Source organism: Balearica regulorum, chromosome 22 (genome assembly GCF_011004875.1).
Source record: "Balearica regulorum gibbericeps isolate bBalReg1 chromosome 22, bBalReg1.pri, whole genome shotgun sequence".
NCBI lineage: Eukaryota > Metazoa > Chordata > Aves > Gruiformes > Gruidae > Balearica > Balearica regulorum.
The window spans coordinates 3,717,668-3,744,670 of record NC_046205.1 but is presented as its reverse complement, the minus strand read 5'-3'; the positions used below and the strand labels follow the sequence as shown (position 1 = coordinate 3,744,670).

At 43.9% G+C, this 27,003-nt stretch overlaps 4 protein-coding genes and 1 long non-coding RNA gene across 14 annotated transcripts; 3 read left to right on the top strand and 2 right to left on the bottom strand.

Annotated features, from left to right (window-relative positions):
• The first annotated feature begins 217 nt into the window (after positions 1–217).
• On the top strand, positions 218–13,163 carry RHCE (Rh blood group CcEe antigens). 7 transcript variants are annotated; one of them, XM_075774024.1, is made up of 11 exons: positions 769–1,123; positions 3,259–3,391; positions 4,607–4,793; positions 5,018–5,168; positions 5,824–5,965; positions 8,686–8,846; positions 9,157–9,294; positions 9,535–9,665; positions 10,554–10,633; positions 11,737–11,810; positions 12,152–13,163. In XM_075774024.1, the coding sequence occupies exons 2-11, from the start codon at positions 3,265–3,267 to the stop codon at positions 12,176–12,178; spliced, it is 1,218 nt and encodes a 405-aa protein (XP_075630139.1). In that variant the 5' UTR covers positions 769–1,123; positions 3,259–3,264; the 3' UTR covers positions 12,179–13,163. The 7 variants fall into 7 exon arrangements, with proteins under 7 accessions (XP_075630145.1, XP_075630142.1, XP_075630139.1 ...); XM_075774025.1 differs by lacking the exon at positions 769–1,123 and adding an exon at positions 3,013–3,037; XM_075774030.1 differs by lacking the exons at positions 769–1,123; positions 3,259–3,391 and adding an exon at positions 218–609.
• Positions 13,164–13,578: 415 nt separating this feature from the next.
• LOC142604836 (uncharacterized) lies at positions 13,579–16,116 on the top strand. Its single transcript, XR_012838678.1, has 3 exons — positions 13,579–13,959; positions 15,440–15,539; positions 16,066–16,116. It is a non-coding gene; the product is annotated as an uncharacterized LOC142604836 (long non-coding RNA).
• On the bottom strand, positions 14,066–17,762 carry TMEM50A (transmembrane protein 50A). Of its 2 annotated transcripts, none has more exons than XM_075774035.1 (7): positions 17,620–17,762; positions 17,116–17,227; positions 16,589–16,701; positions 16,132–16,199; positions 15,907–15,999; positions 14,826–14,886; positions 14,066–14,540 (listed from the first exon to the last, which is right to left on the bottom strand). In XM_075774035.1, the coding sequence occupies exons 2-7, from the start codon at positions 17,206–17,208 to the stop codon at positions 14,495–14,497; spliced, it is 474 nt and encodes a 157-aa protein (XP_075630150.1). In that variant the 5' UTR covers positions 17,209–17,227; positions 17,620–17,762; the 3' UTR covers positions 14,066–14,494. The 2 variants fall into 2 exon arrangements, with proteins under 2 accessions (XP_075630150.1, XP_075630151.1); XM_075774036.1 differs by lacking the exon at positions 17,620–17,762 and adding an exon at positions 17,339–17,567.
• Positions 17,763–17,924: 162 nt separating this feature from the next.
• Positions 17,925–23,004, top strand: RSRP1 (arginine and serine rich protein 1). Of its 3 annotated transcripts, XM_075774032.1 has the most exons (6): positions 17,925–18,154; positions 18,285–18,340; positions 19,552–20,175; positions 20,542–20,696; positions 21,892–21,975; positions 22,484–23,004. In XM_075774032.1, the coding sequence occupies exons 1-6, from the start codon at positions 18,066–18,068 to the stop codon at positions 22,667–22,669; spliced, it is 1,194 nt and encodes a 397-aa protein (XP_075630147.1). In that variant the 5' UTR covers positions 17,925–18,065; the 3' UTR covers positions 22,670–23,004. The 3 variants fall into 3 exon arrangements, 2 of the variants coding, with proteins under 2 accessions (XP_075630147.1, XP_075630148.1); XR_012838677.1 differs by lacking the exon at positions 22,484–23,004 and having other exon boundaries at positions 20,542–21,249; XM_075774033.1 differs by lacking the exons at positions 17,925–18,154; positions 18,285–18,340 and adding an exon at positions 19,185–19,233.
• Positions 23,005–23,563: 559 nt separating this feature from the next.
• SYF2 (SYF2 pre-mRNA splicing factor) lies at positions 23,564–26,114 on the bottom strand. Its single transcript, XM_075774034.1, has 7 exons — positions 26,005–26,114; positions 25,801–25,908; positions 25,305–25,430; positions 24,950–25,067; positions 24,740–24,830; positions 24,061–24,159; positions 23,564–23,970 (listed from the first exon to the last, which is right to left on the bottom strand). Exons 1-7 carry the CDS (start codon positions 26,059–26,061, stop codon positions 23,805–23,807), a joined length of 765 nt encoding a protein of 254 aa, XP_075630149.1. The 5' UTR covers positions 26,062–26,114; the 3' UTR covers positions 23,564–23,804.
• Positions 26,115–27,003: the final 889 nt, after the last annotated feature.

The window sequence follows — 27,003 nt, the reverse complement described above, 5'->3', positions numbered from 1 at the left end:
AAAGTTGGTCCCACCCCACGCTCTCAGGTGGCCCGCCCACATCCTTGATTGACGGCCACGAGAGCCCGTCAAGAAGAAGGATTCGTGAATTGATCGATTGTGAGCCAATCCGTGAATAGGTTTTGTTCTCCTCCCGCCTACTGTCCTTCTGGGCTGCTTCCCGCCCCGTTTTGTGATCGACAGCAAGACTGCCCAATGGAACAGAAAAACAAAAATAAAAGGACAGCTCAGCTATCCATTCGGAAACGGAAAAAGGAGGGCTCAATTTCCTCTGTCACCGTCGCACTGAAGTACAGCCTGTCACACTTGATTGACAACCTGGCTGACAAATAGGGTGTTAAGAAAGGAAAAGCAAAGTCTCAGGTGCAAAGGTAAGCGGAGGCAGCTAGTCGCGCCCTGTGCTGACAACTCACCAGAAGATTTAAAAAAAAAAAAAAAAAACCCTCGACGTGACTGACGGACTCCTCTAGCCAATAAAGGACGCTTAAAACAGAGTGACAAGCGATGTGCCCAATCACGGGGCAGGAAGGGAGGAGGGCGGGGCGACTTGGCCTCTCTTTTCCCGATCGGCCCAAAGACGGACGGTGGCTGGAGATGAGCCAATCAGAGGTCAGGAGGGAAGTCAGTCTTCAGCCAATGGAAGGCTAGTCCCTAGGGGAGGCCTGTTGGGAGGGGCGAGTGATCAGCCAATGGGAGACGAGGGGCGGTCCTACCGCCGCCGCCACCGCCCGGGGCTGCCTAGTCACGGCCGGGCGCCGCCCCCTCTCGTCCCCGCGGTGCCGGCTGAGGGCCGGGTGCCTGGGCTTTGGGCTCCTCACCCGGGTGCCGCTCGGCAGAATCCCGTCCCAAGGCCTAAACCCCCCGTTTGGACTGTGGAAACCGTGAGGGAACCAGTGGCCGCCCCCGAGCCTGAGGGAGGCCGCCAGTGCGGCCTGGCCCGCCCCGCCCCGGCCCCCGGTCCGCCCTTCGGCTGACTGAGACACAACGCGTCTCTGCTTGCTGCCTCGTCTTCTCCGGCCTCGCCCGCAGCTGGGCTGGGTGCCGTGGGCCTGCCAGGCCTCTCAAGGGGATAACGGGCCTCCCAGCGCAAGGGTTACGTGATGCTGGGCTGAGTCTGAGCAGGGTGGGTCCCGGTAGGGCGGTAAAACTGGCCCAGAGGAATGCGTGTGAGGCTGCTGGTCCCCTTGGCCGAGACGATGGGGACGTTTTGCTGGTAGCAGAGCTCTGGTTTGAAAGCTATTTTGTACTTAACCCTGCCTGAGATCACCGAGCGTAGGTCTTTGTGTTTGGGAGGGACTTTAAGCTGGAAATCCGAGCAGCAGCGTTTGCAGTGCGGCGTGTCGTCCTGAGGGAAAAACGTGGGTCAGTTCCTAGCCTTTGGGGTATTTTCCCTGAGTGTTAATGCTGACAGGGGATTTGGGAACAAGTGGCAAAAGAGCTGATTGTGTTCGTTTGACCAGGGCAAAATGGTGGAAGGAGTTCTGGGTGATTCTCATCCAGGGTATGAGTCCTAAGGGTTTGTCTTGCAGGAAACAGATGAAAGCTAATTAGATAAATTGAATTTATAAACCATACAAAGACAATGCACCAGTTACCTAAACCAATTTCTAAATCGCTGTTTCAGCTTTTAATCTTTTTCTTGTCTAGAGAAGGTTCACCAGACGTTCTGGTTCTGTCTGAATTGCCCATGTGATCACAGAATTCCCATGAAAAGGAGCTGAGTGTTGATTTTTCTAAAGTCACGGCAGCGCTCTGCATGCCTAGGAAAGTCCTTTGAATGCTGTTTAGGAGTTTGTGAAATTGGGGTAAGGATACTTAAATTATGGTTTTATTACGCCTAAGTAAAAGCTGATAAAGCAATTTGGTATTGCGTGTGAGGAAGGTGCAAATTATCACCACAAATGCAAACCTACTATTGTCCCATACAGCCTGGGTTTGCAGGCGGAATGTCCTAAAATACAAGTGAACTGGAATTTTTTTGCATCTGTTTTTGTCTGATACATATTTCTGTCACCAGTAGGTGGCTTTCTACCCATTTGTATGCCTCGTTACTATCTCAAAAACCAGCGCACAAGCGCAGTACTCGCTTTGAAATGCTACTACTCAAAGTAGAAAGTCTGAGACATAATTACAGTACTTTAATCTCCTGGACTACCTGAACAAAGAAGCGTTTAGTTTACCAAAAGCACAATGAGTACTGAGAAGATAGTAATGTTCATAGTATGGATTCATAAATTGTCCTGAACAGACAGATAATCTTACCTAACAAATTACAATGTCTGTGCGTAGGGATGTCCTGAACATAGTTAGCTTCCACCATGTAGCCCTGCACATGTGCCCAAAATGCTCATTTTAATGGGTCCCGATTAAAAAAAACAAACCAAAAAACCAACAACAAAATCCTGTGCCCTACCAAAAGGCTCAGAAGCTCTAAGGCAACAGTTAGCTTGTAGCTACAACGTGGTAATAGATGTTGATACACTTCTGGATGAAGGTTAGGGCTGAATTAAAGAATCAGGAGGATGTAGGTCTGTGGTTTGGTTCTCGGTTACAAGCCTGCGGCACTCTGAACGGTGCTGTCTGCCTACGGCTTCCTGGCCTGGGGATTACCAGGGTCTTCCAGAGTGTCCACTGGAGCTGTTTCCATAGCCATACGATAAACAATAGGCTGATCTCACAAGTAGCGTAGGAAATGCTACCTCTCCTTTACATGTCCAGAGATTCTTGATTCTCTGGTGTTGGGTTGGATTCACGTATGAGGAGGTTTGTCATGGGACATGGGTGTAGAGCTGCGTCCTAACCAACCTGAGAAACACTGAGAATCTCAACAGGACCTGCCCCAACCTTTACATGAAGGGGCTCGGGTCTAGGATGGATAGGAGCAATGTAAATAAATAATGGTTTTGCATAAACTTCAACATCCTGTTCTTATATGAGTCTGTGTTCTTTACTTGCCCTTTAGGTGATAGGTACAGCTCAACGGCAGCTGAAGTACTGTTTGGGAGGTATCCTTGAGCATTACAGTATTGACAGCTTGGTATGTTTGCGTTCATGAGTACTTTCTGAATTCAGTCCATGTCAGTTGTGGTAACTTTGGGCTCCTGACATGCCACAGATAAGAAACTGTTCCTTGCTGACGCCTCTTGGGCTTTTTATCTCTCTGAGTTTTTATTCCTGCCCCCCCACACCTCCTTTTCTATTGGTTTGAGGTTACTGGAACAGTTTTATAGAAAAAAATACTAATGTGTTTGTGCATAGTGCACAATGCCTTCTAAATACCGCAACTTCCGAAATAACGTGCCGTGGCTAATCCTTTTTCTGGAAGCTGTTTTCATTGTCCTCTTTTTCTTCTCAACTGGTGATGCATCCATATCAAACATCTCCTACCCAGGTAAGATTGGCAGCCTTACTGTGAAAGGAAGGGTTAATGCCTGCTTTTATGACAGAGATGGGATTCAGCAGGTTCGTGTATTTGTTAGTGAGAAGTAGAATGTTTTTACTGCCTTCTGAGTCCCCTGCCTTGCCATATATGGGGTGTATTTATTTAGATCAAAGTAAAGACAGTGAGCATGGTCTGTTTTCTGCTGCCTGTTGGTGGTAATCTGGACTCCTATGAACGTAACAAACTTCTGCGGGCAGGCACTGCTCTGGGTTAAGTGCCTAATGCTGTGAGGTCTTGGCATGCGAAGGCATCGTCGTGCTACAGAGTAGGAATTCAGGATGACAGTATTTTCCATTTGAATGCTTGATGTAAATAAATGAAGTAAATACAGTGGAATTAAGGGTTTAAATATATTCTGGAGTTGTATTTTGTGCACTGATCAAAGGAACGTATTAGCAGATCATGCTATGGCCATAATGTGTAACGTATTTACAGTGTTGTGCAAATACGAGCTGATCAATCCTCATGACATCCTTGTGCTACCCTCCTTGTTTTATAGCTTGAAAAATGAGATCTACTTACCAGCAGTTTGATATTTGTAGGTACAGGGCGACACAACCATACGAGAATATGACGGTTAGCATGTGCTGAGGGACGCTTCCAGACCTACAGATCCAAGTGCTTATATCTTGGACAGCCTCTTCCTTTTATGCAGTGGTGCTGGTTTCCATATTAAATCCTTCTACTGCTATTTCTGTTCCTTTTCCTTCTACCCAGAAGAGGACATCATACAGGTTTCTCTTTGTAACTCGTTTCTTCCCTAAAGCCTTCAAGGAATGAATCAGCACGAATTCACAGCAACTCTCCCTGAAAAGTCCAAGTTAAGCTCTTTCAGTTCACCTCAGGGAAAATGAATGTCCAAATATCATCGCTAAACGTACTTCATTTCTGTCATGCTTTTTGGCCCCTTCAACCCCCATCCTATGGCATCCATTCTGATCACTTTGTAAAAATAAATTCAGGATCAAGGGTATTGTTTTTCTGATTACTTATAGATTGGAAAGAAAGCTCTGGAATTCTTTACAAGTACTAAATAATAATGACACCTGAATTTTTATCTAAAGACTTCTTAGTTAATTGTGATTTATTTATTTATTTATTTAAACCAGAAATCCAGTCTGCATTAATAACTTCATTGCTGTCTTGGTCTTTTCTGTCATGCAGTTTTTCAAGATGTCAACCACATGGTGATTTTTGGATTTGGCTTTTTCCTGACATTTCTGAAAAGATATGGATTTAGCAGCACTGGATTCAACCTTCTGATCATTGTACTTGGTGTCCAATGCTCCGTGCTGATAGAAGATTTATTAGCTTTCCTTTTTCAAAGCGAAAACGAAGATGGTCTGAAAAGGTAATTAGTTCATGTTAGAATTGGAATAATCTAGAACTGCTAATTGCTCTTTGTGGAGGATAATGCCTTGTTATATGGACCTATTTGCGAATTAGCGCAGTTATAGTTGCGGACGTTTTAGAAGGCTTTGGGTTTTTAAGTACATTTTACTTAATTCTTTCTTCGTTGGCCCTGGTGGTGTCCCGTTACAGAATTATTTTCTTCTTTCCTTTCTTTTACTGCAGAATAACAAAGGCTACTATGAGTATGACAGCTGTGGCCATCTCCACTGGAGCTGTTCTTGGGAAGACTAATCCTATGCAGTTAATTCTGATGACAGTTGTGGAGATAATAGTTTTCCGTATGAGCAGATGGATCAACAACATGTTCCTGCAGGTACAGTAGTATGATTTCCAGGCACATGGGGGTAAATTTCACTGGGGCTTCGGAATGTTGCCTTTAGGTGGTGTGTTAGTGCTCTGCTGACAGGAACAGCAGTGTCTTTTATCTCATCTCAATTAGATTGTGGCTATGTTTTCATTAAGAGATGAAGTCTGACTTTGGGAATATACTTAAGGACATTGATCTCCAAACCCTGCATACTCTATATAATTGGCTATATCTATATTCTTGGCCGTAAAGGAGGAGCTGATCTGATGGATTGGGATGTAGTGCATTTGGCCTTGCTCATGCCCTGACCATCCCCAACACATGAATGAAAGCCTTGACCTATGCTAAGGCACTAATTGTTTTTTTTCCGGTGTGATTTCCAGTGTGAGTGGTATTCCAGCCCAGCCTGGACAGCAATATCAGACCTGCGTTTAATGTACAATGTAAACATGCTCCAAACTCTCAGTATATGAATTGTGTGTTTATGAGCTGCATTGAATTCAGATAACTTACTCTTGCATAACTAACTCATGCATAAACTGAGGGACTGTGAAAATAAATTGCTTATAGGAAGGTTACATGAGCAAATATATCTAGAACTGCACCGAAGGCTTCCTGTGGGATGAAATAAACCACAAATTTGATTATTCTGTTGATACAGGTTCCAGACAATGTCAGCTTGATGCATGTTCACCTGTTTGGAGCCTACTTCAGTCTGGCAGTCTCCTCACGCTTCTCTGAGCCATCACCAAGCTCTAAGAAGAATGCGAGTACCTCAAAGTCAGATTTATTCTCAATGTTGGGTAAGGCTTTTGCTTTAACATCTCATTTGGAAGAAGAGATTGCAGTGAGAACATAAGGAAGGTTTTTGAGGCCTGACCACAGCACACTGAAGCTTTTGCATCCAAAGTGCAGGTCTGAATGCAGCGAACCATCGAAAACTGCTGCTGCTGTGTTGTTGTTTCTGACAGTGAGTTGGTGAAGTCTCAGTGTGTTTCCTGCCAGGCACATAAGCCACTCCTGCAACAGCTGTGGCTTAGTTCGCTCTTGTCAGTCTCAGCATAAAGGCTCTGCCAGGTTAACCGTTCCCTCTCCCAGCTAAGTTGTCCCCTTTGGGCTTGCATAGGCAGATTGGTAAGGGACCTACGCGCCAAAGTTGAGCTCATCACTTGTATTTCAGGAGTGCTTTCAGTTCCCAGCTGGGGCCAAGGTTCGGTTTTGTTTTGCAAGGTGCTGTACAGAGATATAAAAAGGCAGTCCCTGCCTAGTAATGTAAATGAGAAGATAAAAGCCTGATGAAGGGTGGGGAATATGATACAGACAGGCACATGAGAAAGGATCGGAGTGATGATAGACTGAATGTATAGGACTTCCATTCTTTTTCTTAAAGAAGCAATTTGGTTTCTTTGTTATTATGGTTTCTGTTATGTAACTGCCACCAGCTGAACTAAGATCTTTCTGCAAAGGCCCACAGAGTCTAATTTTTGGTCAGTCTCCGCCCAGTTTAGGGAAAGAGAAATTTAAATGCCGCTCTTTTGAGTCCCTGGAGTTCTTGGTTTGCTGGAGAATTTGAAGAGATCAGGATTTTAATCTAGCTCATCAAGATACTGTTAAGCCTTTGTTATAATTTTAGTGCAGCTTGCTACAACCATGTGCTTGCTATTTCAAGTAATTATATTGCCATATCTTGAAAAATTCCTGAGGTAACCTGGGTAGCAAGGCAGGCAAATTCCTCATAGCTCCTTTTTGCATCCTGCTTCCGAGGGTTGTGTGAAGGGTGCTGAAGTTTTCACCCGTCTTTGAATTCATATTGAGACACTTATTTCCATAGATGAGCAGATACTCATAAGAATGCTTCAATGCCGTTAGTAGATTTTTTTACTTTTTTTTTAATGACTGACTAACTACCTAATCAATGGGAATAAGATTGTCATAGTGCGGATCATTCCACTAGTCCTCACTGCTACCATAGGTTTTGAATTGCCTCTTCTGTCTGAGAGGCATGGTTATCATAGAATCATAGAATTGTAGAATGGTTTGGGTTGGAAGGGACCTTAAAGATCATCTAGTTCCAACCCCCCTGCTGTGGGCAGGGACACCCTCCACTAAACCACATTGCCCAAAGCCTCATCACTGCCTTGGTGCACTGAATGGGTGAAAATTAGCAATGGAAATTGAATTTCAAGGAGCCCAGATAAACTTGTACAAAAGCAGTAGCTGCCAGGGTTGCTAGAAGCTGGATTTAACCATTGTGCTGTATAGTGACAATGCCTGTGTCACTTCTTCACTGACTTGAAAAAGAACACTTAAAATTTTACTGTGAGGTGAATTGCACAAGGCTGTGGTACCTCTGTAGCATGAAGAACAGAACATTAGCTATGGAAGTTGACTGGACAGCAAAATATAATGACTGGATGAGGCAAAATAAACTGTCACTTGTTTGTGTTGTCATCTCTGCACTCAGAGCCATGTGTCAAGTTGATTTGGTGTGAGGCCACCTACTTCCCTCTGCTGGTTGGAATTTGATCTATGTGTCTGTATCCATGCGCACCTATAAAAAGATATATCCTGCCAAGCAGTGAACTTGTTTTATAGGGGCTGAGATTCCTAAATGCTGACAACTAGGGCCCAGGTCATAGAAGCAGGAGAACCTGTTTTCGTACCTATTGTTAGCAAAGCCTGTGTGGTCATGAAAGTGTGACACTGCAGTGATCTTGCAGGAGGAAAGTGAATTGTTCTTTTGGACCTACTAGGGAATAGCTATTTGGTAGATAACTCTTTCACAAATAACAAGAAGGGCTGTGTATAGCTGAGTTGGTGAAGCATGGTCACCTCAGCTCACGTTATTGGTCGTTAGCCCTCCTCTGGAGTAATCCCAGTAGAGGTAGAGAGGATTCTGTTCTTAAGATTCAGCTCATCCACTTTTTCTCTTCAAACCCTGCCAGGAGGCAAGACAACCAGTACCAGTCGTACTGGCAGCCAAGGTAAAAGACATTCCAAAGTGCACCTTGGGTTTCTTTATAGTGATTTGTAGCACGTGAGCTGTTTTCTCTTCCTCCTGGGCTTGTTTTCATTCTCTCTTGCAGCTGGTTTTGAACAGTTATTCCACAGTTCCATGAAAAGGAGCAGAAATTTCGGCCAAGCAACAAGCCCCTGGTGCCTGTACAGAACAGGCAGGATGCTGATTGTTTGGAAATCAACAGTGGAATTGTTCCCACTTGTATATGAACCTGTTTAAGGGGACAATAGATAGGACAAAGCTGATCCTACCTTCAACTCTGTGAAGGCCTGGTAGACCTGTGCCTCAGCCTGTATGTCGGACATTACAGTGGTTGTTTCTAGGAAGGTGTTGGTATAGCAGGGAACTCTCAGAGCTGTCTGCATTGCGAAGTGTTGTCCTTTGTTTACAGTATGGGAATTATAGAGAATGCAAAATGTGGGCCAGAGCCCTCCAGAGACAGCCTGTGGTGGATTCGCTGTGGTGTAGAGCAGGTAGTGATAGCTGCTTGTCTTTGTCTCCAAGGCACTCTCTTTCTCTGGGTGTTCTGGCCAAGCTTCAATTCTGTACTAGCTGCGGACAGCAAGATGAAAGCAATCTACAACACCTACTTCGCCCTTGCAGTGAGTGCTGTAACTGCCTTCATGTTGTCTGTTCTGACCACAAAGGACGGAAAATTCAGAATGGTAAGACATCAAAGAAAATCACTGCGTGGAGAAGATATTTTTCTGTTACTTTCAGTGAATTACTGAAAGTATAATAGCTATTAGGTAAAAACAAGTCCAGTTTTTCAGCCTGTCAGCCATTGTTAGACTCCCAAGCAGAACATTGAAGCTCTAACTTAGAAATTATGTTCTCAGATTGTAATTCAGAGGATACAGAGGCCCAAATTTGCCCTACAGAGATTGCACTTGCATGAGAATAGCAATCTATGATATCGGGCTGGTCTAAGTGGTGACTGAATTCTCACTCTGTGTTTTTGTTGTTTCATTTTAGACTCATATCCACAGTGCAGTGCTAGCTGGTGGGATCACTGTTGGTTATACAGCACACAATATCGAGTATCCTTGGATTGCAATGATTTTGGGTCTGCTCTCCAGTGTGATAGCTGTATTAGGATCTTACTGTTTAGAGGTAATACTCAAAACCTGAAATTGTTTTTGTATAAGCCGTATAAACTTCTTTTCAAATGTAGGATACTTCAAGGGAAACCTCTCTTTCAAAGAGATTAAAGCTAGGAAACCTGAAGTCCTTTGAGTGGAGTGCAGGATTGCAACTTGCAAGACCAAAGCTCATTTTCTAGGTCTGCAATAGACAATATCCTATTATCAGCTTGTGTTTCTGTATATCAATTAAACCTTTTCTTCTTCCCAGAGATGCTTGAATCCTGCTCTCAAGATTCATGATACCTCTGGAGTTCATTTCACTTTTGGCTTGCCTGCTGTGCTTGGAGCCCTTGCCCAGGTTGTTCTCTTAGTAATACAAAACTGGACTAATTCACCAAGGTACCTAAATTCTTGCTATTATGTAATAAGCTTAGCTAATCATTATTGTAGTGTGCCCTGAGAAGAATTCTCATGCATACAGACAGTCTGAACATCATCACAGATAAATCATTTTATACCAGATAACCTGAGATAATCTCTAAAGTCCAAAAAAGTCAATAAAAAAAGCCTTTCAGAATTGAGCAGACTTTGGATCAAAACTTTAATATTAAACTTTTGGTCCTTTTTTCTGTCTCCCATTTTATTATGATATTAAATACAGCAGCCATAGGAGATGAAGGCTGGGGATGTGCATCCTTCCAAGACTCATTTTGGCTTTTGATATGTGTTTTGGGGAGCTTTGTATGCTAATATGGGAGGGCAAAAATCATAATTTCTCTTCAAATGAGGCTTTAACTTTGAGTCAGGGGCAAGAATGCTAGTTTGGACTCAAGCCAGTTTGGACTCTGAACTGGAAAATATACTCAGGGAGACACCCTGCAAAAGCTGAAGGGCTCAGTTAAGGATATTCTCCGTAGGTGGTTTTGGTCGGGCACTGGCATCTTATTTTTTAAAATCAAGCTGCTGATGTGTCATACGAGAAGTTCTTTGATTTTTCTTGGTTTACGCAGGGGTGAATCACAGTGCAGTGTAAGGACCTTACACTTCTCATCATGTTCTTATTGAAACAAATAAATTTAAGGAAATTTTAGTACCACGATGATGGTTTCTAAGGGAAAAATATGTCCTCTAAAGTCTGTATTAGGCTTCTGATAGCATCCTCTAAAACATCTAGCTGCAGCGAGATTAGAGAATAACAGAATTTCTATGAGAGGTTTTTATGTACAATGCCGTGTAGACACAAATTCATTCACAGTCTTAATGCGAAATGCTTGTTTTGCTTTTCAGACTGGGTTATTTGGTAATGATTCCTCTTGGTGCCTTCTGCCTGACCATCAGTGTTGCCTTGATAGCAGGTTTTATTACAGGTCAGTATTGAAAAACATGTTTCAGTGATATCTTCCTCATTTCCTTGCGGTGAGGGGTACGTCATCTTATTGCACCTGCTATCAGGTCAGTGCAACCCTTTCCAGAAAGAGGCCAGTTTAACTGGGGCTCTAAAGTGTGTTTCTGTGGGTAAATTATTTGTAGAAGAAGCTATGGGAAACATAATGCCAGGGACTCTTTAAAGCCAGTCATTTGAAGAGATATATTCAACATAAATAACTTAGTAGCACCATTCTTTCATTGATGAAGTTGATTCTAACAGATGCTTAACAGCTGCCTTCAGATTTCAGACGGGAGATGTGTGAGGATGAAAATATTTTTACATTTGGGTATTGTCTTAGTGACAGAAAAATGCTATCTAAAGCTTGTCACTTTTTGGGCCAGTCAGTATAAATCTGCAAAATTTCGCTAACGTCAGTAGCTCACTTGCATCAGCCGAGCACTAGGCCTTTGATCACCAGTGGTTTGAGATCATGTGTTTCCCATGTGACATTCTGGTTTATGGCAGCTGCTCTTTTTCTGTAGCTGTTAATTCTGTCTTTACTCTGGCAGATGAAAATTACTGTGAAATACACTGTAAAATTATTTTATTTTGTGCTTTTAATTGATCCAAAATCTTTGCATTACCCTAAGTGTAATTAAGAAGTTGAGGTAATCAAGCAGATTTTTCAAAAAATATTCAGCTAAAATAATCAGTGTTTAACTGATTATTTAAAAATCTAGATGTTTCCATCTGAAATCCCAAGCAACAGTGCTGATAAGCCCAATTGCTTTAAATCCACAGGCCTTTTTCATGCAAGAAATTAATGATTTTTGATGTATTTTTAGAATCTGGCAGGCTGTTTTACGGGGTTTTACCTAGAGTAATTAATTTTTAATGACACAAGCCTTGATCCTGGCAAGCTTCTCTCTTTGTATTTAAGGTCAGCTTGCGTCAAGGGACTCTGCTGAAACATTTAGTTCTGAGTTTGTATTTTGATCTGTGTTACATTTGGATGTGTGTTACTGAAGCCTCCGGTTACACACAATCCTCCGCTTTCCCTATGTATGTATTTATATTGGATATATCTGTTTTTACAAATAGGTTTAATCTTAAACCTCAAAGTGTTTAAGACCGTCCCCGTATTAAAGTACTTCGAAGACCAGTTTTATTGGGAGGTAAGTTTTAATGTAAAATTAACTGTGTGGGAGTATATATAGCACCTTGTTGACCTTAATGAAGAACTTCAGGTATTTGAATTAAAAAAAAAAAGGGGGGGGGGGATAATTCCCTTTCACAGTAGGTTTCGGATGCCCTGTTTGAAATGGGTGAACTCATTGCATTCTGAGCTTTGCTGCCATGAGGTGAGCACCGTTAGGTGCTGAATGTGATCCTCTATCTGAATTACAGAAAAAAGAAATAGATGAGAATAAGCTTCTAATAACGTTTTTCCATTGCCTTTTTCACATGATGTTTTGCTGCATGAAATGTTCTGATACAAAAATGTTTGTCTTCACAGTTTCCCCATTTGGCTGTTGGATTTTGAATGGAGGAACCCAGATGACCGATTTGACCAAGATAAGCTTTTCTTATTTGTCCCCAGAGAAAACAAATAGCTATGCTGGGCTGAAAGAACACTTCAGTATCAATTCTCAGGCTCAGAAAAGCCATCCCAATGGACACACACAAGAATTACTAATAAACAGTTCCAGTTATTCTTGAAAGGTACAGGGTGTAAATTTACAGATGCAAACTTACAGTGTATTTCGCTTCTCTGCTTTGTGAGTCTTACCTTAAGTATCTTTTGTAGGATATGTACCAAAAACTTGGCTATATTCATTACTATAATGGCTTATCAATCAAAATGCTTGGAAACATTAAGCTCCCAAACTTAATTTTTTAGCTCCCAAGTTTAAAAGCCAATATGTATTTTAAAGTATAATTTTTCAAGAAGTACGTATTCATTCTTATCTAGCGAAGCGTTAAAGTACTTGTTTTTAAGCTAAATTAATTCTGTTGAAAGCCATGTTAAGCAAGGACTTGATGAGTGAGCTGAATCAGGGCCAGAACTCTGCATCTTGCCAGATTGAACTCTGAGTTATCTGACTGCTTAAAGAAAAATCTGTAATTCCTTGGCTTGGGCTACCTCTTTGGAAGTTCTAATGGCAAGAAGTTAAATTGTTCTGCTTGTGGATGCTGCCCCTGAAATCAATTGTATTACTGGTATTTAAGACTCGGCAGCAAACCTCAGAAGAGCCTGTCGGGCAGGGACAGCCCGCGCCGCTGCAGGGTCAGGGTGCAGACAACTGGAGAGGCCGAGGGAACAGTCCTTGGTACCCCGTTTCTGGAGCGTCTTTGCTCGGAGACAAGCTGGCGCGGGAGCTAGGGCCTGATGCGGCAGAGGATTCTGTGCCAACAAACCCCTGTTTTTAAATGGATTGCAATCCTCAGTGTTTCTTCTTTGTTTGAAACTACTTGACATAGAAAAACTCTTTCAAAAATGCTTACATAATAAAAAAATCAAAATGTGATTGTTTTTTATTTATTCAGCACACGTGCTTAAAAATTAAATAATGAGGAAAGCGTAACATTGAAGACAAAGCAGGAGTTCTTTGATGCTGGCTGCAGTAATGCCTGCTGACCTTGATTCATTCGTTAGGCATTAACCAAAGTAGATCACGACAGTTACAGAAGCGCCAGACACGTTTCCAGTAATGAAAAGTTACTTGTGGAGGAAGGGCCAGTTTTTCTTATTTTGTCACAAAATAGCCAGTGATCTGCTGAGCATTTCGGCTGCCCACAGCTCCCGCCAGCTGATGGTGACACTCAGCCTGGATGCACGCCTACAGAGTCACACTGTCTCACAGTTAACACACTACTTACCTGTGTAATCCCGGCTCAACTCGTGCACTTCACTTGTTTAACTTTCCAGCAACCAACCAAACATAACTGCTGCAATACAAATGGCTTCTGCTGTTTTCTAGCAGGCATGCTTTTAAGGAGTAGTATTTTATTCCCTCCCTTTTCCCTATGTGTCTTTTATTGTTGATTTCTTGATCCTGGGTGAACATATAGGAAGGGGCAGGTACAGAAAGAGCTCTCTCACCTCAAGTGAGCGTGCCACTGGATCAAAATTCTCCCTGGTAGTGACTGTCCCTGCTGTGAGAACTCTTTGCCAAGGAGAACTCTGCTCTGAAGAACAGTACCCTTCCTTTGTTTTACAGTGGTTAGAAAATAGTTGACAGCAAGCTTTGGGGATGAGCTACTTCCATCTAGAGCCACTACGCAATTTGTACTTGTGCCTCTACAGTGTCATCCACAGCAACAGTAAGTTGTTACTTATTATCGCCCTAAGATAAAATAAATGGGGGGGGGGGGAAGTCCCAAAGCAGCACAGTTCTATATTGCGCAAGAAAAGACACACACCAGTAAGTTTTGAAATTGAAGAAATGGCTATATTGTCCAGATATAGGAAATATTTAATAAATATATGTTAAAAAGTTGCTTTAAAGCATTTTTAGTAAGTCTTGGATTGTAAATAACATCGTAGAAACAGCTGGTTAAATACACCCATTTTCCACTATACTGTTTACTTATAGCGAAACACCGTATCATAAAAGTCACTTCCATTGTTACTTGTAGCCATTTTACATTTGTCAAAAACATGACAACATTTACATCAACATAACAAGAGTAAAAAAATTAAACAGAATAGAACCAGAAGTTTTAGTGCTATGATTTAAGTTTTCCTTGTTTTATCGTTAGACACTATTGAAGATCACCGCTTACAAAATGGTTTTACAAAATCCGGGGAGCGTGCAGTTAAAAAACCAGCCTGGCTGACGCACTTCCACAGGCATGTTCATTGCCACAAATCTTCCGTGCGACCAAATTTGAAGACCAGTCCTCTGTTTAAAACAGAATAAAGGGACATGAGTACATAACGGAGCAAATCAAATACCTAGTATTTTAACTACATGATTTCAGGGAGCAAGTTGCGTTATTTGTAAATTCAATTTACAAAATTGAAACCTATGCAGACAGATCCCAGACGTCTCCTGCCCTCCCCAGCAGTTTATTCACCCATGTCTTGTTACAAGACAGGGCTTAAGAAAAAACAGATGACAGCGTGTTTCAGTTTTAATCATTATAAACAAATTAAATAAGAAATTAACATAGGAAAATAGTCTTACCCAAAAAAGATGAACGCATTCTGGAAAAACACAGCTATTCCTGGGTATACTACTGGTTTTTCTAACAAAAGAAAAAAGTCTCCATAAATTTTTTGGAAGTCATTTTCCAGAATATCCCACCTCTGATGTTTCAGAAACACTAAGTTGCGCTATGATAGCCAAGATAACCAGTTTCATTTAAATATGAACATGTGGAGTCCATGCACTGTGAAGCAATCTCTGCTGCTCAGTTGCGTGACACACGAGACAAGCAAAAGCCTCACCTCACTGGAAAGTTAATTCAATGGGTTTTGTGCGCCCCCAAATCATTTCGCTTTCCAAATAAAAGAAGCCTCTCCTGTTCTCTAACCCAAAACGCTGTAATTATCGCATGGGATTACACATGCTGTTTGGAATGCATGCATGTGTAAGTATATAAACCTATATATAATGACAATATACAAAACGGGAGCGGACATTAGTAGCAACTAATGCACCTCGGTTTCCCTGAAAATCCCCTGGGACTTGAGTAAGGCCAAAGCTGACAGGAATGTAAATTAAACAAACCCACCAATGTGCCCTGACTGGCGTGAAATTCACTTCAGCTCCAGGTACAAGCAGTAGTGTCTTTACAGGTACTTAAGTGACCTTACTTCCATTTGAAAAACAACACACCACAGTTTTCATGGCTCTCAAGACTTGTCTTCACAAAAAGTTACCGTGGTACATGTTAAGGTATGAATTTAAATAGGCAATGTGAATTTTTTCTTTCCCTTTTCTAATTTAGTATATAGGCTTTAGGAGCAATTGGCACAAAATTAGTAATTTTTATTCTGGGAATAAGCGTTCACCCAGGGAATTATTCCCATATAACTGCAGCAGTTTAATTATATCAGTACAGTTCCCAGTTGACCATGACCTGTGTTTCTAATGAGGCTAGTTGGAAGTTTGTGACCGAGACGTAGATAAAATCCATCCCAATAATAGTAGATAGTATGGAATGGGGTAGGGAACTGCCTAGAAACTAAGTTCTAAAATTCAGTATTTAAAATACTTTAAACTTTCAAAAAAGGATCAGGTCACATTCCATGCTGTATCTTACCTTTAACAACGTAGCCTCCAAAAAGGATCCACATGGAAGCAATCAGAGATCCAAAAGCCATCATAAAACCGATGAACAGCCAGATCCGAGCACCTTGAAAAAGACGTAGGGATCTTTTGCGCCTGTGTCCGCATTTGTTTCACCTTCTGTGACACACAGGGCTATGCACAGATACACAACGCGCACACCAGTACAGTCCTCATGACTCTTCCAATGCCACCGTACCTGTTTGTCCTAGACAGCCTTCACTGTAACTGTCACCCCGCACTTGTCCATTAGACACCGCATTGATCCTGTACAAGCAAAACAGGACCAAACTGGGTAAGCAAAGGTAAAGCAAGAAGTAAGTGTTTACAAAGCAACAGAGAAACTTCTCAGAAATCTGTATGAAAAGGATGATGTCTTTCTTGCATTTTTTGGTATTTTTTTAAAGGAGGACAAGAATAAAACTTAAAAAAGCATTTTTCCAGAGACTAACAAGACTTGGATCTGTATAACACAATTTTTAAAAAAAATGGTTCCTTACTATAAATATCAACAAATATAAGAAAGATATTAGAGATACTCAGTAACTTGATCTGTTATTCTTAGTTACCTCTCTATTTAAAAACTATGTGTTCTTTTATGAATTGCATAAAGTAAGGTCTAGGAGTGTGTAGCTCTGATCTGAAATTACACTTACATTAGGAATGCAATCGTGGCTATAACCCCACAAGCATGGTATGAATGGTTGAAGTCTTCCACTTTAGGGTATTTTACAGCCGCATCTATGATTATCCACCAACCTGTAAAAAACTATTAAAAAAAAAAAGAAGAAAGAGCTCAATAGCTTAAAATACATACACAAGCCTTTTAACCGTATGTAAGATTGCTCTAGAAAAAATAACATTAATGTATAAAATAATTTTTACAGTCTCCAACCTGGAGTCAACTAATAGCATAACTAGTTTTGCTGTCAACTTAGGAACAAGGTTAAATGCAAAGCCAGAGATTTGCTTACTCCTAATAGCTATTACATAGGTAGAAACTGTGAAATTTAAGTAACACTTGGTAGCACCCAGAGCAGATTTTGTCCTTAAGTCTGCAGCTACACACAAGGACAATGTATCCCTCACTGTTCTTCCTTCCAAACACCTAATAATTTTTAGCCCATCGACAGCTGACTATATCCACAAAGCCCAAAAGCAGCGTAAGAGAAGCTGAACATACCAGCACTCCCGCAGCAACAGAAGCGATCGTGTTTCGTTTCTCTCCCCAGTCCACGCACTCCGAGCACCTCAAGCTCTCAAGAAAACCTGACATTTTTCAGCACCGTGAAGAACTAGAGAAGAAAAAGGGACGTTTTCTTTCAAACAGGAAAGCCGTCGCACATCAAGGGCTGGCATGCAGCAATGCGCACGGTGGGAGGGAGGTTAAAACTGCTACAGGCTACCTGAAAATCCCACAGCCACGGCCTCTTCCCGAAGGACGAGCGAGCAGAGCAGCGGACAGAGCCTGGCCACCGACACCCACCCGGGACACCGCTGGAGAGGCGCCGGCCTCAGAGCTGAGGCGAACACACTGCCGGGCAGCGCACCCAGCCCTCGGAGGGGGCCCCGCCACCCTCCCGCGCCTGAGGCCGGGGACATCCGGGAGGAAAACAAGGCACCGTCCCGCCCTGCCCGGGGAACGCTCCCGCCCCGAAGCGGCGCCTCACGCCGCGTCTCCGTTTACCTGAGGGCGGGGAACGACCGTTGGCCGCAGACAGCCCCAAACGCCACCAGCCAGCCGCCGGGCCGCGCGCACTGCGCATGCGCGGGGCTCAGCTGATGCACTCCAGCGGAATCATGAGACAGGGCGGCCGCGCGCAGGCGCACTGGGTGCAGGCGGGGGAGGGGGGGGCCCGCAAACAGACCCTTCTGCGCATGGGCCGTAGCACTAGGGGCGGGGAGGCGATGGTGGTCAGTGCGCACGCGTGGGGGTCGGGGGTGGGTCCGCCTCGACTGCGCGCATGCGCATTGGCTCGCCGTTACGTAAGGGCGGGGGCAGTTCTGGAAGGTTCTCGGCTCACCTCAGTCGCTGTTGGGCGGCGGGAGCGGGCGGTGGCTGCTGTGAGGGCTGCGTCCTCCCGGAGCTGATCGCCGCTTGTTTCCTGGCTGGAGGGAGTTGGGCTGGTCGCTATGGGAGTGACTCATGAAGTGGGGCTGTCTCCTCAGGCGTCGCCACTGGAGCAGGATCCGTGCGGGGGAAGCCCGGCTGCGTGGAGCCGGTGAGTTGGTGGGGCACCGCGGTGGCAGCTCCGCGGAGGCGGGGAGGGCAGGGAGGCTCTTGGGGGCACTGGGGGGACGCCGTTGCGGGGTTGGGGACACACACGCTATTCACGTTTTTCTTCGTTACAGAAGCGCTCTGGTGTCTCACGGGAACCAGCACCGGGGGTGTCCGGCGGCTCCCAGCGGTAAGTGAACGGCTTTTGAGGCGAAATCCCGTCCGTGTGGGTGCGGTCGGGGCCCGTGCGCGGCTTGTCCGGTGAAGGCCGGAGGGGGAGTGCGCTCGGTACGCGCGGTGATCTGGAGGTGGCTTATGACGGGAGGTGGGGCGGTGTTCGAGATCAGAATTAATCCCTTGTGTCTCTTCAGCCGTGCCCTGTCCAGCACTGCTGGCCTTGGCTCGTGTTTGGAGCTGAAGTTCAGAAACTTCAGCTTTGTAGTAGCAAGGGAAGTGTTTACAAACTCGTGTAAAACACTTGATCGATTTCAGTAAGGTTCAAGATAGATTGGGTAACCTTGGTTTGCGATGAGTACTGAGTAGAAGTTTTGTTTTAAAGCAAGCTTCCTTAAGCTGTGAAGTGGTGATGTAACTCAGGGTTTGAGTACCGGTGATAGTTACACCCTAGAATACAGTAACCTTTGTAGGTATAAAATAGCTGCCACTAAAATGGGATGGTCGTTTTAATTATTAATATATCACCTTAACAAATGTTACAGCCTGTACAAGTCATACCCAGTGACTCATTAGCTGTATCTTTTGCTAGTTATGTAGAATGTTTTTAATAGCAGCTTGCTACATACTCTGCTGGGATGTGTGGAGCTTTGTGCAGATAGTTTTGTATTCTGATATGGTGGAGATTTTGAAGTGGCTGCTTTGTGCCTTGAAGCTATGGTTTTTTCCCCCTGTTGGAGGAAAACAACCTCCATAAAAGTACAGAAGTATTGAATTTGTACTGATCTGGAAGGTAAATAGTTATTTTGCATTGTAGATGCAATAGGTTGCCTTTAGAATAGATTGAAGATAAAATACCTTGAAAATTCTGTTGGGGGGAGGTATTAACTTGTATCCTTTTCACAAAAGGTGTCTGCTTATCTACCAAACAAAAGATGTTAAGCTTAAAGCCCACACAAATAAACCTTTCTTCAGAATTTTACCCAGAACTACTCATGGTTGAAAATGAAGGGGTTTTTTATTTCATATAGAAGACTGACTACAGGAGAGGAAATGATTAAACTTTAAATTGTCATGTGCAAAACATGCTGATAAACTGGATGAGAATTGTTGGTGTGTTTAATTATTCTTGGAACTTTTTGCCTGTGTGTCATAATGTTTGTTGTTGCTGTATAAATGACTTGTGGTATGTAAATGACTAGCTTTCCCCCTCCCCACCCATAACAGGAACAGAGACTGGGTATTACAGAACGACAATAAAAACAGAACCAGCTTCTGACAGTACCTGCATGGAGAAAATGGTGGTTAGGAAAACTGAGGATATGACAGACTTCATGGATGACTTAACCCTCAGCTCACCAAAGAAAAGAGAGTTGTCTTTGAGATCCAAGAGGAGTTGCGATAGGTCATCAACAAGGTCATCTAGCAGATCCTCTTGCAGTTCACGGTCCAGTTCAAATAGTTCCTCTTCAGCTTCCTCCAGGAGTTGGAGCCGATCCAGGTCAAGGTCATGGGCTAGAAGAAATGGTTCCCGAAGGTACAGAAGGTACTCTCGCTCGTATTCCAGAAGCCGGTCCAGATCACGTGGGTACATGAGGTACCGGGGAAGATACCATGCCAGGCACTACAGGAGGTACCACCGCTCTCCTCCGAGATACAGGTCACGCAGTAGGTCGTGGTCTCGTGGAAGATCATACTATAGAAGGTCCTATTCAAGAAGCAGATCGCGTTCAAGAGGCCGAAGATATTATGGATTTGGGCGAACAGTGTATCCTGAGGCTTACAGGAGCTGGAGAAGCAGGTCACGAACAAGATCTCGGAGTAGGTCACCTCTCCATTTGAGTGAAAAAGGTACTTTTTTTCTGAGACTTCCATTGTGCAAGAACCTCAAAGCATACAATTTGTATTTATTTTAACCAGTCAAATTCTCACCTGTTTAATTGCTCTATAGAGCATAACTGATAATAGCAATGTGGAGGAAAAACTCTGTGTGGTTATGAAAAATGTATTAAAAGAAAGTAGTTCAGAGCATATTCTTTGCATTTCAACTGAAGCTAAATTTCTCAACTGCTAAAACTATGTCTCTTCTGATAAAAATTCATCACAGTCGATGCTTATATAGGTGCAGGGATAGTGAGCCTGCAGTTTTTAGGCTTGGATGAGTAGGTAATGTTGATTTAAACGTAAAAGAATAACATTTTTTTCTTCCTCTTGTAGACAAGAGGGAACTCCTGGAAATTGCAAAAGCTAATGCTGCAAAAGCTCTGGGAACAGATAACATAGTCTTGCCAGCAAGCTTGAAGATTGTTACTCCTTCCAAAGAGATTAAAAATGAAAAACAAGAGCATGAAGACGCTGGAGAGTCAGCTGAGGTAAGTATGAACTGGAGTATTCTCAATGAAAAGGTAAACACTTGTTAAAACTTGTCGTCTGCATGGATGTGTTACAGTTTTCAACTGTGGACTTTGTGATTATGAATTCAAACCCTTGAACAAAAACTTCAAATTTACCAGAAGGCTAAAAACTACTCTAGAAACCACTGTAGACTTTGTGTTAAGCTGAAAGTACTACGGACTCCTAAGAGGTGTTCAATCCACTGAGTATGTGCAGGCTTTCCAGTCGTGATAGGTTGGGAAGGAGAGGTGAATGTAGTTTGTTCTTTTGAATTGTTGTTTTTGCCCATTACTTAGACTAGTTTATGTGTTTCTGACCTAAAACAAGGAGTTTCCTTACCAAACCTAGTGAATAGTGTGGGTTTTTTAAGGTTAAATCTTTCTACCCTTTTTAACTGTTAAAAGCTTTTCATGTGCAACAAACTGTTTCCCAGAAATTACATACCCAAGCACACAATGCATTTTACATACTTTATTTCTGTCTTATAGAAATCATGACTATGGTTCCAGACATGATGAAGAAAATCTGTTGGTAATTAAGGGACTTGTGGGCTATAGCTGCTGCGCATTTAAGGGAGGGAGAAACTTGAGCCGCTTAAATTGAATTTGAATTTTAGTTTGGCTCTGTTATGGTGTGTAACCTGATTCATTGTAAATACAAAACTGTGGTAACTGTTAGATCAATCAGATACTGCTATTTCAAATGGAAGTAAATTTACTAAGGGTATTAGACAAATGGTACAGGCATCCCTTTCATAATATATGCAATATATTCCAGATGTTGAGAAAGTACAGAAGAAGAGGCCTGCATCACTTGCAGATAAGTTTATTGTCATTATCCAAAGCTCTGCAGGATGGACATGCAGAACTTAATGCAACTTGCTCTACCACTACACCTCATTGTATCACAGTCCATGCTTTGAATCCTTTAAAGCTGTAACCGGGGCATGGACGTCAGGTCACGTGTGAATTGGCACAATGACATTGGTAAAAATACTGAATGCTTTTCAAATTGAGCTCAGCATTGATCTGTTTGCATATTTAGTAGCTTACAGCTACTTTTGATGTAAATATCTGAAACAACTCTACCGGAAAGTTCATACGTTGTAGTAACTGTGTTAACTAGCACGGAGTAATGCATCCTCCTGCTAAAGCTGTGTGTGCTCTTCTCTAGCAACCCAGCAGACCAGTAGAAGACATAACCAAGAGTGGACTGGAGCGAGTGACCCTACAGAGAAGCATTTCTTTCAGTCCTAATGTAAGTGTCATTTCCCAAGGTGGAATTCCAGTAATTAATCACCCCCTGCATTAGGCTATTCCCAGTGCTGGTTGCCAAATTAAAGATCCTCATGGTAATTAATTTAATGGTTTGGTAATGACTTTGCTGGAGGGGTTAGATCAGTACTTCAGCACTAGAGCACTGTAAACACTACAGCAGTGTGTTCAAAATGGATGTTTACCTTTCAGCACCTAATAACGTTGAACATCTGCCATACACTTTGGAGTCTGTAGTACAGAACTGGTTTACACCAGAACTTATTTGAAGTTGCATGTTTGGTTATATTTTAATAATGCAGAACTAAGGAAAAAGCAACTTCCCTGAATCCTGTGTCAATTAAGTATATGCACTGGTGCTCAGTAGGCATCAGGTCTCGTGTGAGCTGGAAAGAAACCATTTGTTTTATCTTACAAAGCCCCTGAAGCTGGCAGGTCTTAGTACATTCCTTCTTGTTCTAGCATTTTTAAAGAAAACTTTATTTTTCCAGAATACAATGGCAAAACCAGTACTACAGAAGCCAGCAAGCCATGTTGTTAAGGAACCGGTAATTTCTCTGGGAAGAGAAGACGACAGAAAGGGAAGTCCCTACGGGCAATGGGTTCCTGTCAAGAAGGAGGAGAAGAAAACATTTTTAAACTTCTCGCCTAAAAGTGCACCGTTCCGGGCACGCTAGCGTATTTTTCTTGCTCTGACTGCAGCATTACGCTTGGTTCAGTAGTGAGATCTGAAACTTTCTGATGAGGTTGAAGACTTGTTAATACTGAGTATTTATTCTGAGATCTTAATTTTGGAATCTTAGGTTTCTCTTTCAGATGTAGAGCACAGTGATCCAGAAGCTGCAGATGGGAATCTTGTGTATATTTGTAAATATTTTGTATTGCTTTAATGGACTAGAACTTACAGGTGGGTAACTTTTTCTAAATGATAGTTCAATAGCTGTTATTTTAAACACTTGATTTATATGGTGTAAATGTTTATTTCAAGTAAATAAAGTTGAGTTTTGCACTGGCTTCTCAATGTGTTGAGTAGTAAGTTGACGTGTCCTGTAAGTGGTTATCTCCAGGTTTAGCTTTCTCTTACCCTGCTGTTGCACTTGGTGATAATTTTTGCATCGTTCTGAAGGTGGAACTCTGCAGTGGAATGGTTCCTGCTCAGGCTGTGGTTAGTTCAGGGCCTCTGGAGTAACTTCCCTCTACTCAATGAAGAAAAATACCTGGGGGTATTACAAGCAAGTCAACAGGCTGCTGTGTGGATTACAGCCATCAGTTCAGCTCCTCTTTTTGTAAAAAATAAACTGCTAGTAAAATAAACTGAACTTGACTCCTGCAGTCTGGAAGCTTTTTTTAAGAAACTTTACTAAAATTGAGACCAGGCTGGCAAACATGCTCATGATTATGTATTTTGTGGCAACTTGATGCTGGAGATGATCTGATCACCTCTTGGGGGGTGGAGGCAGCTGTGCTGTGCAGGTGCTGCCTGTTCTTGTACCTTCTTGCTCAACAAGTGCTTTTTCAGGGACTTAATAGCTGAAAGCTGGCAGAAGAATGAAACAAGCTTTATCCTAAACTGAGTGGTTTGAGTTTGTGTTTATTTAGAATGTGAAATTGCACAAGTTGGTTACTTCTGCAAGTAAAAGCTATATACAGCTGAAGCTGTGAGGCAAATTATTTCTAGTACATTAAATACACTGTTGAGATTACAAATTAATGAGGCCTACAAAGCATTTTTCTTAAAATTGCCTGCAAAATCCGTACCAAACTCTTAACGGACAGTAGGGCTGTCGTAGGTGCTGTGCTGGAGCTGAGGGTTCAGACAGCTGTTCCTCTTTCCAGGTTCTGTTTTATCTCAGCTGTGTACTTCCCATAGAACCTCTCAGCCTTCTTGTTGAACTTGGCATTTCGCTCATTGATGTAGTCGATGTCTGCATCATCATTGTAAGGACGTCGCCGGCTGTATTTGTCACGCTTTTCGATCCTGTAAGACAAGCCGCAGCATTTAAAGACCCGATGACACAAAGCTGCTCTGTGTCACACACTGCTTGGTTTTATTTTGGTATTTACTCACTGTTTTTCAAGATCTGCAACCATTCTATCAACCCCTTCCTTAGACGGCACGTGTGTTCCATGGAGGAGACTGTCAGATGTGGGATAAAGCGCTTCACCGCTAAACAAGAGTAACACAGGCAGCGGTTCACACAACTGTATCGATTGCTTTGAGGTTTCACTGCTTTGGTTTGATTCTTAATTTAGCACTTCAAGGCACTTAGCTCACATTGAATTGTGGGAGTCCAAGGTGAGAACATGCTGATGCTAAACCCAAGCTCTCTTAATTATTTTGAGGCATATGCCTACGAAAGATACAGGAGCCCAGCACTGAAACTAAATCTGAATGCAAACTAGGCAAACTTTCATCTGTTGGTGTGGCTTAAGAATGGACCAGGCTGCTTAAAAAAAAACCCCAAAACCTACTCTGAGAAACAAGTGATTACTCCTGCATTTAAATAAAATTTAATTGACCGAATACTTCTTCAAACTTGATAATGCCAAGTTTGAAGAAACAAACCTCAATGACCCCACTGCCCCTACTGCCGCAGCAATTGCAGAATTAAGATCTTGTCAGAAGACATGTTAATATTGCAGTGTATATGAGACTATGGGGCTGAAAGGATTAGTTCAAGTCTTCAGTGTTTGCTAATAAAGTAGAAATACCACAGAGGGTGTCAGATGACTGAAACCAAACTTACTACTGCTCTTTCAGCTTCTCGTACTGCTCCAGGTCAGGTTTGATCTGCCGCGTTAACCGCTGGTACTGCCGCAGCTGAGCAGCTGCGTAATCTGGGGGAAAATGAATCTGTGTCAAGGTGAAGGGTTTTATTTCACAGTTTAGTTTGCAGCTGAAATATTAACAGAGGTGTTCATAACCGACACAGACAACTACATAGTACTGCTGTTACCTGAAAATCCTAGATCTGGATTTTTCTTCTTCTTTTTCCTTTCCCATCTCTCAGCATCCTCAGCACTGATCTCCAGCAGTTTGACTCGCTCGTAGTCTTCTCCTCTCGCCGCACATTCCTAACACAGCGCGAAGAACGCTTCAGTTTTAACAATAAGTGCCCAAGCATCAATCCTGGTTATAACTACCTAGATCAGTCCACTCAACCTCTAGTGCAGGATGATCATCTGAATTATCTAATCAGGAATCTAATTAGGAGATGGATTTTTTTGGGGTAATGTCTATATAAGCTCCCAAGGCTGTTTAGCTGCCACAGAGGGGGCTCAGCCTCACTGCAGCTGTAATTGTGCATTTACCTTCTTCTTTTCCTCCACTTTCAGCTCCCACTCCAGCCGAGCTTTTTTGGCTTCCCAGTTTGGTGGCAATTTAAGTCTTTTATCTTCTTCCACCACTTCTTGGTGATTCAGCTTGCGAGCCTCATTCTAGGAGCACAACAGATCGTTACACGCGGTAGCACCAGAAAAACAAACCCCCAAACCACCGGTGACGGTCCCGGGAGGGGGCTGGGCCGCTGGTTCCTGATCCTGCCACATAAACCGCTGCATTTGGTGAAGGGCTAAAGAAACCATCTCCCGTATGTGCGGGATCGGGGTCAGACAGGACGGGGAATCGCTGATGCGGTGGGAGCAGCGAACCGGCGGCACAACCTCCCCGGGACCACCGGGCCGCGGCCGGCCTGCGCCCGAGCTGGGCCGGGCAACCCCCGCCGCTCCTTCCGCTTTGCTTCCCCGTATCTCAGGGGCCCCGCCGGCAGGAACCGGCCCCGGCCCCGCTCCGGCCGCCGCCGCGTACCCGCTTCATGTGGAGCTCGCGGAACTTGCGCAGCCGCTCCTCCCGCTTCTGCGCTGCCGCCGCCGCCGCCGTGCCAGGCCTCGCCTCGTCCTCCGAGCCCGAGGAGCCCTGAAACAACCCACGCTCAGCCACCGGCACTGGGGAGGAGTGGGGAAACACACACCCCCCACTCCCGTCCCTTCTTCCCCCTCGCCGCCGCCTCACCCCGCCATCGGGATCGGGAGCCCCCAAACCGCCGAGCGCCGACACCACCGTTGCCATCGCGCATCATAAACACTTCCGCTTCCGGCTTTGCGCACTTCCTGCCGGAAAGCTGCCGCGGCGCTCGGGCGCCCCCCAGCGGGCGGGAGGTGCTGCCTTCCCCCCACTTCGTGAGGCGGCCGGAGCGGGGCCCGGTGCCTCCCCACAGCCGGGGCCGGGGCCTGCCCTCCCGCCGTTAAACCCTCGGTGCTCCTCGCCTCGGCGCCTGCGGGACTTTTTCCCCCTCCCCTGGAGATGGAGAAGGTTCAAGCTCTGCTCCCCACCAGCATCCTGTAGCTGGGTTTGCTGCCACGGCCTCCGGTCGCCTCCCGGTTCCGCTGCCCGGTTCAACGTGACTCCGGGGTGATGGGGCTGCTGGGACTGATCTTCTGTGTGCTGAGGAAAAGCCGATGGAAAGCAGTGACTCTCCTTTTTTTATCTCTGGAGGCAGATTTAAAGCTTTGTCGCTGCATCTCGGAGCCGTCTGGAAAGCAATCTTTAAATTACCCCTGTATTCCAGACACTAATGTCCGGGCAGGCAACCCGCTGCGGGCTTGAAGTGACTCCAGGGTTTAGTAAACACTGTTAATCAACCTTTTTTTTTTTCCCTCCTTCTAAGGAATCAATGGGGTGATGCAAAGTTTATAGTCGAAGGAGCACAGGAACCAGGTGAACTCTGCTGTGCCTCGGCTCACCTGGAAGCACCGGCGAGGTCCAGGGTAGGGCCTGGTGTGGGATGAGAAACCAGGGAACAGCGTCCCTGTGTCCGTGCCGTCCGTCTGCTCGGCCCCTCCAGGAATCGCTCAGCTTACCCACAACAGGTTTGCTCAGGGAGAAAGGTGCAGCTCTCACAGAAAACAAAAAGTTTTGCCGTAACTTCTGAGCAAAGAAAGTCCAAATTTTTGTCATATTGCTGCAGTGGCCAGGTTCTCCCAGCCTTACAAAGCCAAACGTAGATTTGTT

What these genes read in the sequence shown, in the direction of transcription:
- RHCE (XM_075774024.1), top strand. Translation starts at nt 3,265, where the DNA reads ATGCCTTCTAAATACCGCAACTTCCGAAATAACGTGCCGTGGCTAATC. An exon ending in AACGAAGATGGTCTGAAAAG is followed by an intron (nt 4,794 to 5,017) that starts GTAATTAGTTCA and finishes CTTTTACTGCAG; the next exon opens with AATAACAAAGGCTACTATGA. An exon ending in TAGGATCTTACTGTTTAGAG is followed by an intron (nt 9,295 to 9,534) that starts GTAATACTCAAA and finishes TCTTCTTCCCAG; the next exon opens with AGATGCTTGAATCCTGCTCT.
- TMEM50A (XM_075774035.1), bottom strand. Translation starts at nt 17,208, where the DNA reads ATGTCAGGTTTTCTTGAGAGCTTGAGGTGCTCGGAGTGCGTGGACTGG. An exon ending in TGGAGGCTACGTTGTTAAAG is followed by an intron (nt 14,887 to 15,906) that starts GTAAGATACAGC and finishes TTCTTTTGTTAG; the next exon opens with AAAAACCAGTAGTATACCCA. An exon ending in AATGCGTTCATCTTTTTTGG is followed by an intron (nt 14,541 to 14,825) that starts GTAAGACTATTT and finishes TGTTTTAAACAG; the next exon opens with AGGACTGGTCTTCAAATTTG.
- RSRP1 (XM_075774032.1), top strand. Translation starts at nt 18,066, where the DNA reads ATGGGAGTGACTCATGAAGTGGGGCTGTCTCCTCAGGCGTCGCCACTG. An exon ending in GTGTCCGGCGGCTCCCAGCG is followed by an intron (nt 18,341 to 19,551) that starts GTAAGTGAACGG and finishes CACCCATAACAG; the next exon opens with GAACAGAGACTGGGTATTAC. An exon ending in ACGCTGGAGAGTCAGCTGAG is followed by an intron (nt 20,697 to 21,891) that starts GTAAGTATGAAC and finishes GCTCTTCTCTAG; the next exon opens with CAACCCAGCAGACCAGTAGA.
- SYF2 (XM_075774034.1), bottom strand. Translation starts at nt 26,061, where the DNA reads ATGGCAACGGTGGTGTCGGCGCTCGGCGGTTTGGGGGCTCCCGATCCC. An exon ending in AAGTGGAGGAAAAGAAGAAG is followed by an intron (nt 25,068 to 25,304) that starts GTAAATGCACAA and finishes GCGCTGTGTTAG; the next exon opens with GAATGTGCGGCGAGAGGAGA. An exon ending in GAGAAGCTGAAAGAGCAGTA is followed by an intron (nt 24,160 to 24,739) that starts GTAAGTTTGGTT and finishes ACTCTTGTTTAG; the next exon opens with CGGTGAAGCGCTTTATCCCA.